This window comes from Cynocephalus volans, chromosome 5 (assembly GCF_027409185.1).
Source record: "Cynocephalus volans isolate mCynVol1 chromosome 5, mCynVol1.pri, whole genome shotgun sequence".
Taxonomy (NCBI): domain Eukaryota; kingdom Metazoa; phylum Chordata; class Mammalia; order Dermoptera; family Cynocephalidae; genus Cynocephalus; species Cynocephalus volans.
Window position 1 is genome coordinate 158,551,216 of NC_084464.1, and position 11,046 is coordinate 158,562,261.

General features: G+C 40.2%; 1 protein-coding gene across 4 annotated transcripts in view; it reads left to right on the forward strand.

The window, feature by feature from the left end:
- MAP3K4 (mitogen-activated protein kinase kinase kinase 4) overlaps positions 1–10,474 on the forward strand; it is a 118,033-nt gene extending 107,559 nt beyond the window's left edge. For all 4 annotated transcript variants that reach the window (XM_063096870.1, XM_063096872.1, XM_063096871.1 and 1 more), the window contains 6 exons: positions 1,913–2,029; positions 2,948–3,107; positions 5,027–5,149; positions 5,655–5,761; positions 8,195–8,374; positions 9,932–10,474. In XM_063096870.1, the coding sequence (XP_062952940.1) occupies positions 1,913–2,029; positions 2,948–3,107; positions 5,027–5,149; positions 5,655–5,761; positions 8,195–8,374; positions 9,932–9,952 (708 nt within the window). In that variant the 3' untranslated portion in view covers positions 9,953–10,474. The remainder of the gene's footprint in view (positions 1–1,912; positions 2,030–2,947; positions 3,108–5,026; positions 5,150–5,654; positions 5,762–8,194; positions 8,375–9,931) is intronic.
- The last annotated feature ends 572 nt before the right edge of the window (positions 10,475–11,046 follow it).

Here is an 11,046-nt window from a genome sequence, read left to right on the forward strand (position 1 = left end):
ATAACCCTAGATTTCTTCTCTCCTTCTGAAAGAATAATGGTTACTCTGTTGATTTGTTGCCTAGATGATCTGTCCAATGCTGAGAGGTGTGTTCAGGTCCACCAATATTATGATAGAGCAGATGTTTCTTCTGTCACTTTGGAATGGGATTTGTGGAGAGAGACGTCCTCTTCTTTTCTTTGGTCTCTGCTGGTGACTCTCCTTGTGTCAGTGCATTCTAGTGGCTGGTGGACCATCTGCGTGGTGGTTGTGGTGTTTAGCTGCTTTTGTGGCAGCCGTGCTTATTGTGGTGGCTGTGGTGGGCCACCCACATGGAAGTGATGTTTTTGGCATGTTTCTTGGCACTGGAGGTGTGCCTGGTTGTGGGAGGGGGGTCTGGTCCCCAGATCCATGCCACAGGTCCCGGGGTGGGCCCCGGGGCACTGGTGGTATGTCTGGGCTGGAACTAATTTTTATCCTTGCTTACTTCTGAAATGGGGGAACTTTCTGTGGGGTCCAGTACTTGAGCTGTGTGGTTGAGCTAAATTGCTACTTTGGTGCTGATTCCCTGGGGAAGGCTTTTTGTGCAGCTCAGGTTTTAACAGTTGACTTTATAGGTACTTCAGGCTCTCCAGAGACCTGGTGCACCTGGGTTGTGTAGGAACTCTGATCTGGGCCTGAGTCTTTTCATCAAACTGCACCCCATGCAATCCTATATTCCTGACCAGTCTCCTCTGAGTGGTCCTATGCTGGTTGGGGGGCAGATCAGCTGTCCTTGCTGTGCCCCAGTGTTCCCCTGGTGGGCCCGTCTCCCCCACTGCTCGTGCTGCAAACACTTCCCATGGGAGGGGCCATGCGCTGGTCCCCTGCGATGACTCACCAGCCTCTGAGAGGCTCCTTTTTTTCAGTTGTTGTGGCTCCTCAGTCCTGTGTGGGTCTACAGGAACCCTATTAGTGGTCTTGCTAGCCTGGGGGCCACCAAGGCCCTCTTCTCCCCTGCCTCCTCCAAGCAACTCCATCTGAAGGGCACAGCTGCGGCTTTTGCCGACTCCTGCCCCATGCACTCAGCAGCTCCAGCTTTAAAGTGGCCATGGCACGAAATGGTTAGAGCAGTTTTTTTCTCTCTCTCATCGTGGTTTCTCCTGCCTACATGGACTCCGTAGGTCTCTCCTCCTCTTCCCCTGAGCTCTAGCAGCCCCAGCTTGGCTGTTGTTGCTTTTTTATAGTTGTAAATTGGTTGATTTGTGGGAGAGAGTGACACTGGGGACTATCTATTCCACCATCTTGACCAGAAGCCCTAAACATTATTTTTAATTGATAAATTATAGTTGTATATTTTTATGGGATACAATATTGTGTTTTGATATACATATATAATGTGGAATGATTAAATAAAACTAATTAACATATTTACCACCTCACTTATTTTTGAGGGTGAAATATTTGAAATTTAATCTCTTAGCAATTTTGAGATACATACATTATCATTAACTATCATCACCTTTGTGACAACATGGATGAACCTGGAGGACATTGTGTGAAGTGAAATAAGCCAGGCACTGAAAGACACCTACTGCACCATCTCACTCATAAGTGGACTCTGAAAAAGTTGTAAACTTCTGAAGGGCAGAATCATATCTTTTTCTCTTGACCTAAACATTAGTGGTTGCTTACCAAATGTTTAATGTTTTTGTTAACTTGGTTTGTAGTTGTGACAGTGATTCCATTAGCTATTATCTCACCAAATATTCTAACACAAGCATGCCTAATGTACTTGAATAACAAAGGAAAGAAAATCTGGAAGTAAAGTCATGAACACGCTGACCACAGTCTTGAGGGTCTAGACGATGAAAATGTCAGGAGACAGCTTTCAACCTGTGGTGTCTCTAGTTTGTGGCAGTACCAACAGTAATCAGCCATTTTCCCTTTACAGATTCGATTTCAGCCTAATGACCACAAAACTATCAAGGAAACTGCAGATGAATTGAAAATATTTGAAGGCATCAAACACCCCAATCTGGTTCGGTATTTTGGTGTGGAGCTTCACAGAGTAAGCCAACTTTAATCACACTGCTCTGTGTGAGGAATCAGTGAGGGTATAAAACGGAGTCCTGTTCTACATCACAGGTCTTCTCATTTCAGAGCACAGTAACTTTGCCTAATTATCAGGAAATCTCCATGAGTTACATCATTTCTGCCTTCTCTCTGAAACTAGAGGAGTTCTTCCTAAAATGTAAGTTGTAGACTGTAGTCATTAACCCGACATTATAAAGCACTGAAACCCATCCTGCCCATCAGAAGATCCTAAAATGCCCCGTACACTGCTTCTTGTGACCTTTCTTCCCCCGTTTTTTTTGTTGTTGTTGTTGTTGAACTACTGTTGAATACACCGTTAAGTAATACTGATTTTTTTTTTTATACGTATGTAAGGAACCATTGTGAAATGAGAGAAAATTAAAACCTCAAATTCACCTTCCCCTTTGTGTTTAGAAATAAATATATTGAGAGAAAAAAGATAACTTGGGGCATCTTGGCATAGAGCATGAGCTTCCAGGAGAAGTTGGATATTGATAATTTTGAATTTTTTGCAAATAAATTTATGTTTGAAAAGGATGTGTTTCAGTACTTAATAATATATTTATAGGGACAGCTCTGTTGGTCCCTGTCTGAGATTATATAGCAGACTGAATTTTGGAGGATGACAGAAAATTATCCCCTGCTATTTGGAGGAGATGTTCTTACCCCAATGAGCTGTATAATTCCAGACAGAGGAGGCAGGCAGACACCTCTGTGGAAGAGTTAGAAACAACTGTTACAAGACACATTCATTACTCAGGTTGACAAGTATAGTGTACCATTAGAAAGGAGATTCCTTTGGGGCATGGCCTATGAAGTTTTCCAGATTTTCCACTTACTGTACATATAAGGGAAACTGTAAACACAGGGCTGTGTTTTATTCTTCCCACAGGAAGAAATGTACATCTTCATGGAGTACTGTGATGAGGGCACATTAGAAGAGGTGTCAAGGCTGGGACTTCAGGAACATGTCATTAGGCTGTATTCAAAGCAGATCACCATTGCAATCAATGTCCTCCATGAGCATGGCATAGTTCACCGTGACATAAAAGGTAATCCCTACATGTGCTTGGCTGTCACGGACTAGAGTCGCCTGGTGTCTGGCACACAGTAGCTGCTCTGGAGATGCTCATTCCCAGTTCTACATACATTCTCTAGATAGAAATGTCTTGTCTTTAAATATAAGAAAATGCAGAACCCATGTCTCCATTCATGAGTAGGTAAGTCTGCTCTTTCTGCTCAACACTGCTTTTAGAAAAATCTGTTTGCCAAAACCAAAGTTTGCTATTTTTATAGGTAGATTTGGCATTGCCTGTGTACTTACTAGGCATTCCTGATGAAAGCAACCTTTCTTCTTCCTTGTATCAAGATCTTTGTATATTTGTATATGAATGTCGTGAATATGTAAAGTGACAGACAGTAAATCAGAAATGCCTGTATCAGTCATAATGTGCCAGCTGTGTTTTTGGAGTCAACAATAGGGTTTATTTATACCAGCTTCCAAATTAGAGTTCTGCTAAAGGTTAATTTGGTCATGCTGATTGATTAAAAGTTCTTTCTCTTCTGGTGTGAGGGGAATAGCTATGCTTCTGTCTCAGAATTGTCACTGTGGCATTTTCCTTAATCATTCCATGCCCCTGACCTTTGTATTTGGGAGTCTTGGGGATAATTAAAGTGGGAAAGTATTTTATCACTAATTGGCCCTAGACTGAAGAATTCCATTCTGTCATGGAGCCTGAGGTTAACCTAAACACATTCTCTCAAGATTTAGCCTGACTTCTGACCAGGGGCTAGACTCAGTCTGGGACTCTGTTCTGAATTATATGACAGTCTGCTTTGGTCTGGGTGTAAGAATTGTTCCTGCTCTGTATTGTGGCTCACCCTAATCACCCAGCATATGACAGTCTTGTTGGCTGCCTGCCGTCTTCACATTGCTTTACTGTCTGGGGTCATTCTGGGTATTTGCTTAGTTGGCTCTTTATCAGCCCATGGCTTTGCCCATTTCCAGTCATTCTGCCACAAACACCATAATCAGTCTCTGTCCACTGTCATGAAATGATATCTTCATGTAATATCCCATGGCATAAAGAGAATCCCTCAGAGTCCTTGAATCAAGTCAGCTTGCTGGTGTCCTTACAGTTCATTCAGCATGGCTAAGAATATACACAAGTAGAATAGTTTCAAAATATGAAGTTACCACTGTGTAGTCCATTCTGGGGGGCCCATCAAGTCTGGGAGCACTCAAATTATGAGGATTAGCTGTTAGTCTCCAGTTTATCATATGGCTACTTGTCTAATTTGAGTGGCTCTGTGTTGCTTTTGGAAGGAGGTGCTGTAGGACACCTCCAGATGCCAAAGATAGGTGACTTAGTCGGAGCAGTAATCTTGTAGCCTGTAGCAAAAGGCCAAGGTGTCATGAGAGAAGAGCAATAACCTCAAATTCCAGTTGGAGTGCAATTTAGGCATGTATATTACTTGTAGAAATATTTGAAAATTACGGAACATTATTTTCAGTCAAAATGTAAAATAAATCCAATGGTGGCCTTAGCTACGACTCTGAAGAGTTGCAGTGTGTGTCCTAGTTCTTGTCTACATGTTGCTTTCTGTTATGGAAGCTGCTAATTTCATGCTGCTCTAGTTCTCAGGGACTTCCACCGCAAGCATTTGTGCTTTGTATGCAGTTTCTTAATTTGTGAGTTTTTAATGTTAGAATTTTTGCATGTATCTGTTCAGAATTTATTGGTCAAGTCTATTCTGCACTGATGTTAAAATTTCGTTGCTTTGTATTATTAATGTTTGCTAGTAAGACTCATCAATCTTTCTGTGATTGCCCTTTGTAAGCAACATTTTATAAATCTTTATATGATTTAGTTTGCCAATAAAGGTCCTGGTAGTTTAGATTACCATGTAAACTTTAAAATGCTCATACCATGTTTCAGAGGCTGTTTAATGACTGTTTATCTCTTGTTAGGCGCCAATATCTTCCTTACCTCATCCGGACTAATCAAACTGGGAGATTTTGGATGCTCAGTAAAGCTTAAAAACAACGCCCAGACCATGCCGGGTGAAGTGAATAGCACACTGGGGACAGCAGGTAGGGAACAGCTTGGCTGCAGTGTGCCTGGTATCCAGGCTTCCCCTTCACCATTCCTTGTCAGTAGGGACATGGAGAGCAGGTGAGGATTTCCAGTCTTGGAAAGGACTGCTCCCTCACACACTGGGCTTCACCTGAGAGCAGTTGTCAGGTTGGAAATTAAATTACTCCCTGAAAGTTAAAAGGAGGAGGAAAGGCCTCTTTTTTCTCCAGAAAAATTCTTAATTTGTTGTTTGCATTAGTTTTATTAAAGCTGTTCTAGTTGACACAACGTGGTGGTTAAATGATAATTATTTGTTTTCATCATTTAGTGTAGTGTCATAAAATTTTGTATCCTCCTTTGCAAGTTAAATTTCCTATCTTCATTGTGAATACAATTTATTTGAAAATTTGCACATTCAAAAATTGTCTTTAAAAGAGAATTTAGCCCCTAGAAAGATGCTCTATTACTATATGGTGCCGTGTTCATAACCCATGACTATCACCATATCTGTGACTTTTCAAGCATACATGGCGCCTGAAGTTATCACTCGTGCTAAAGGAGAAGGCCATGGGCGTGCAGCCGACATCTGGAGTCTAGGGTGTGTTGTCATAGAGATGGTGACTGGCAAGGTAAGCAGAGCCCGCACCTGGAGGAACTTAAGGAAGGCACTGTGCATTGATTGACAGAGCAGTCATTGTGGTTTTGTTATTCATTATAAATACTTCAGACACATTTTCTGCTAAATGGAGAACTTGATTAGAAATAAAAATGTCAAAAGATAAAGTAAGGTTAAGATAAATGACAAACTAGGAGACAATACATGTTTATAATATATATGCCCAAGAACTCTTATGAGTGAATTTAAGGAGGCATAAACCTCAAATTAAAACACCAAGCAGCAAGCAGTGACCAAAAAAAAAAAAAAACATGAGGTTGAAAACACATGCCTATAGCAACTTTATTCATAAATGCCAAAACTTGGAAATGGCCAGTGTCCTTCTGTAAAAAATGGATAAACCAACCGTGTTACATTCATACAAAGGAATATTATTCAGTGATAAAAAGAAATGTACTATGGAGCCACAAAAAGATATGGAAGAACCTTGAATGTACATCCCTGAGAGATGAAAGGTGTCAATCTGAGAAGGCTACATGCTGTATAATTCCATCTATAAGACATTCTGGAAGAGGCGCAACTATAGAGAGAGTAAAAAGATCAGTGGTTGCCAGGGGTTGGGGGGAGGGAGGAGGAAGATGTGGAGCACACAAGGGGTATTTGGGGCAGTGAAACTATTCTGTAGGATACAGTGATGGATACATGTCATTATGCATATGTCCAAACCCATAGAATGTACAACACAGAGTGGACCCTAATGTAAACTATGGACTTTAGTTAACAGTAATATATCAGCATTTGTTTATCAGTTGTAACAAATGGGCCACACCAGTGCAAGATGTAGATAAGAGGAGAAATTGTGTGGGGAGGGGACAGGAGAGGGCGAGTATGTGGGAACTCTGTACTTTCCAATTTATTTTTCTTTATTTTTTTTTATTTTTTTAAATTTATTTATTTATTTATTTATTTTTTAAAATTTTATTTTGTCGATATACATTGTGGCTGATTATTGCTCCCCATCACCAAAACCTCCCTCCCTCCTCCCTCCCCCCTAACAATGTCCTTTCTGTTTGCTTGTCGTATCAACTTCAAATAATTGTAGTTGTTATATCTTCTCCCCCCCCCCCCCCCCCCCCCGGTGTGTGTGTGTGTGTGTGTGTGTGTGTGTGTGAATTTATATATTAATTTTTAGCTCCCACCAATAAGTGAGAACATGTGGTATTTCTCTTTCTGTGCCTGACTTGTTTCACTTAAACAATTTATTTTTCTATAGACTTAAAACTGCTCTAAAAAATTGTATATTAATTTAAAAAAGGAAACATGAAAAGATGATCAGCCTCAATAATCTGAATTGTACCTTTAAAAATGAAATTTTATTTTTTAACTTAGCATATGAGTGACATTTTTAAAGGTTGATAATACTGTTAAAGAGGGTATAAGGAAACAGACATGTATTGTGGACAAAAATTCAACATGATAGAACTGCTCTGGAGAACAAGTTCCAATATCTATCAAAATTTTAAATGTGCATAGCCCTTAAATCAAGAAATTTCTGCTTCTGAAAATTTATCTTCTGATGAAGATACTACTAATGAACAAATTATACAAAATGTACAAAGAAAGATACATACATACACAGACCGTATATCTGCACAGCATCAATTATACAGCAAAAAAGTTAGAAACCTTATGTGTCATTACTAGGAAATTAGTTAAATTATTATACAGCTGTATTTTGCGGTTGCTGAAAAAGATCACACATAATTAGCACTCAGTAAATTCTAGCTAATATTAGTTCTGTTTGCATTAAAATAGGAAGATGGCCATGATACCTATGTTATTTCATTCAAGCCATACATAAGAGAAAGGACAAATTCTCACACTGAAAATATATATTGGCAATAAATAAACAACAGAACCCAAATTAGAATGCCGTACAAATTTAGTTCTTTCTCCTGTGAATTGTATTTTTCCTCTCATCATAATTAAATAATGAAATTTCCATTATTCAACAAGGTAGCATATTACACATCCTTATAACTGTTGGATTTTCTGTTTTATTGACTTTTTTTCATTTTATATATTACATGTTTTAATTGCATGATGATGGCATCTAGATAGTGTTGGACTAATAGCACATCCCAGATGGGGTGAGCAGACTGTGCGGGCAATCTGTTTTTATAAAGAAAGTTTTATTGCACCACAGTCACACCATTTATTTATATATTTATATGTCTATAGCTACTTTCATGCTACAGTGCAAGAACTGAATAGTTGCGATAGAGACCATATGGCCTGTAAGCCTAAAATATTTACTAATTGGCCTTTTAAGTAGAAGTTTGCTGACCCTTGATATACATTAATTTTGAGATGCCTAAAGAGATTGGGCATTTGCACTTTTAATGGCCCTGTAATATTAACAACTGATTTTTTCCTATCTTTTTAGAGGCCTTGGCATGAGTATGAACACAACTTCCAGATTATGTATAAAGTGGGAATGGGACATAAGCCACCAATCCCTGAAAGATTAAGCCCTGAAGGAAAGGACTTCCTTTCTCACTGCCTTGAAAGTGACCCAAAGATGAGATGGACAGCCAGCCAGCTCCTCGACCACTCATTTGTCAAGGTTTGGCAGACTGCTGGATAGTCTTCTTCATGTTTAAATATTGGAGTAAAGTTCCGTTTTGCATCTGGCACTTAAGGAAATTTGGAAAATTAACTATAAAATATCTATATCTGAAGTGGAAAGGAACTAAATGTATTATTATGCCAGGGATTTTTATATATGTTTTTTCATTTGGAAAGTGCTCATTGAGGTTCTCCTACCTGATCTGTTTTGGTAGTGTGTTTTAGGTGCACTTGAGACACTTAAATGGAATTTTAAATAGGACTGGATGGAAGACCTAGTTTTCACTCTTGAGAGTGTACAGTCTACTTGGAGGGTAGAGAGAGGTTAGTAGTGATTAATCATTATGACAAGGGCTCTGATAATGGTATGTATGCCATGTTGTAGGGCTACTGAGAAGAGGAATTTAAACCAGTCAAGTAATCACAGGTAATATTTTCTCTGGAATGAGGTACCTAAGCTGTTTGAGAGGGTTTGGCCAGGTCAGAAATGGGGGAGGTGGGTGGGTAGGGGTATGGCAAACAATGAAGCAGCATGGAAAGGCTCACGGAGGGTAAGACAGTCAAGGAAGTGTATACAGGTGGATATTGTTGGAGCACAAGATGTGGACAGTGGCAAAAGATTAGGCTGGAAGAGTAAGGAGCAGCATGAAGGAATTTCAGTTTTATTATAAACATAACATGATTAAATCGTGTTTCAGAATGATCACTCTGAAGGCAAGAGCCTAGTTAAGAACCTGTTGATACAGCTATAGGATTGGGAATGGGCGCTCAGGTTGAACTATCTGTGGTATTTAGGAGTTAGAATGGCTGAGTGACTGGATGTGAAGGGTGAGTGTGGGGAGGAGCCTAGGGAGGCTCCTGGCCTTGCATCACCAGGTCATAGAGATTCCATTCACCAAAATGGGAAAAGAGGGCAGTGGTTGAAGGGTGGGTCAGGTTGGTGATGGTTTTCTCCTTGGTAGATTAAGTTTGAAGTATGTTTGGAACATCTGCTTAGGGATTTCAGACTGGCATTTGGATATTTAGAGCTGGCACTCAAGAGGGAATTGGGCTCGGGTCCAGATTTGGGAGACAGAAATGTTGCTGGGAGAGTTTATAGAGGAGAAAAGTTTGAGAATGGAACTCTAGGGAAATGCAGCACTGCAAGAGCCCTGCAGAGGAGCTCCTGATAAAGGAAAGGAAGGTGCAGAAGAGAGAGGCGACGCTATTCTTGGTGAGTGGGATTAAGGATCAAGCACTGCATTAGCTGTAGAGATGTTAGGGTTTTGTAATTAAATAACTATTTCTTAGTTATAAAGTGCATAAACAGTTTATACTGAGCTGAGATTGTACATATATGCCTTTAAAAAAAGTAGTCAATTCCCAGGCTTAATTTAGAGCAGTGACTTAGCACTGCTGCAATTCATTACGTTTCTTCAGCTTTTCCCTCTGGGCCGGGCACAGCGCTGGGAGCCCAGGATGAGTCAGTGGGGTGTTTCCTTTACGTCTCATACTGCATGCATGCCCACATGCATCTGCAGCTGCAAGGGCTCAGCTCCTTCCTGCTTCCTCACAGGTTTGCACAGATGAAGAATGAAGCTGATCAGTCTGTGGCCTGGTAGTGTACGGACTTGGAAAATTCCCTTAATCACTACTGTATGTAATATTTACACGAAGACTGTGCTGAGAAGCAGTATAAGCCTTTTTAACCTTCCAAAACTGAAGACTGCACAGGTGACAAGCGTCACTTCTCCTGCTGCTCCTGTTTTGTCTGACGTGGCACAGGGCCCTCCCGCGTGGTGGAGTCCACGAGGTTAAAGAAGCTGCATGTGAAGTGCCATTACTACTGTACGCGGGCCATCGCCTCCGCCGCCTCATTTCTCGCGTGACCGAGAACCATGACATCAGTGTAGTGCTTTTGACCTTTCTAGGTTCAGAAGAAGTAGTGTTAGCAGGCGTTCCAGACCTTGTTTTTAATCTCCTGTTTGTCGAGTGCACTGACTGTGAAACCTTACCTTTTTGTTGTTGGCAAGCTGCAGGTTTGTTATGCAAAAGGCTGACTAATGAATTATAAGAAAAAGGTTCTTTTTCAATAAATGGTTTATTTTAGGAAAGCTCAGTTACATTGTCTTTTAATGGTTAACAGCTCGTGAGTCAATGCAGTAAGTGGTACAGAAGCCTGTTATTCGTGTGTTCCTCAACAGAAGGAACTAAAGCTGTGTCCTAAAGATGGGCACTGGATGAGGTGTTCCTTTAGGATCTCGAATCTCCTCACTGTAAAGTGAAGGAAATAAAAGAAACAACACTAATGATGTAAGATATCCCTTTTTAATTATTTTGTGTTAACCAGCAAATTTATAACAGATAAAAGTTTAAGCCTTGTTATCACATGTTGGAGGCTCAGTTTATTTTTAAACCAAGTTGTATAGGTGCTAGGTCAATGTAAATACTGCTGAATGATCTCTTGATAAGAAAGCAGATTTTTCAGAATGTAAACATTTCAGCAGTCAGCTTTCTAAAGTAGCCCAAATTATGTCACTGATGGTGTTCTTTTTATTTCTTTTTGCTATTAAATTTTTTTAAAAGATTGACCTTAAAGCTTCCTGAAATCTTTTTGGGAGATGATTGACTCAGTCCTTACATGCAGCAGCTGACCCTGAGCAACTAGTTTCTCAAGCAGGTTCTGTATTC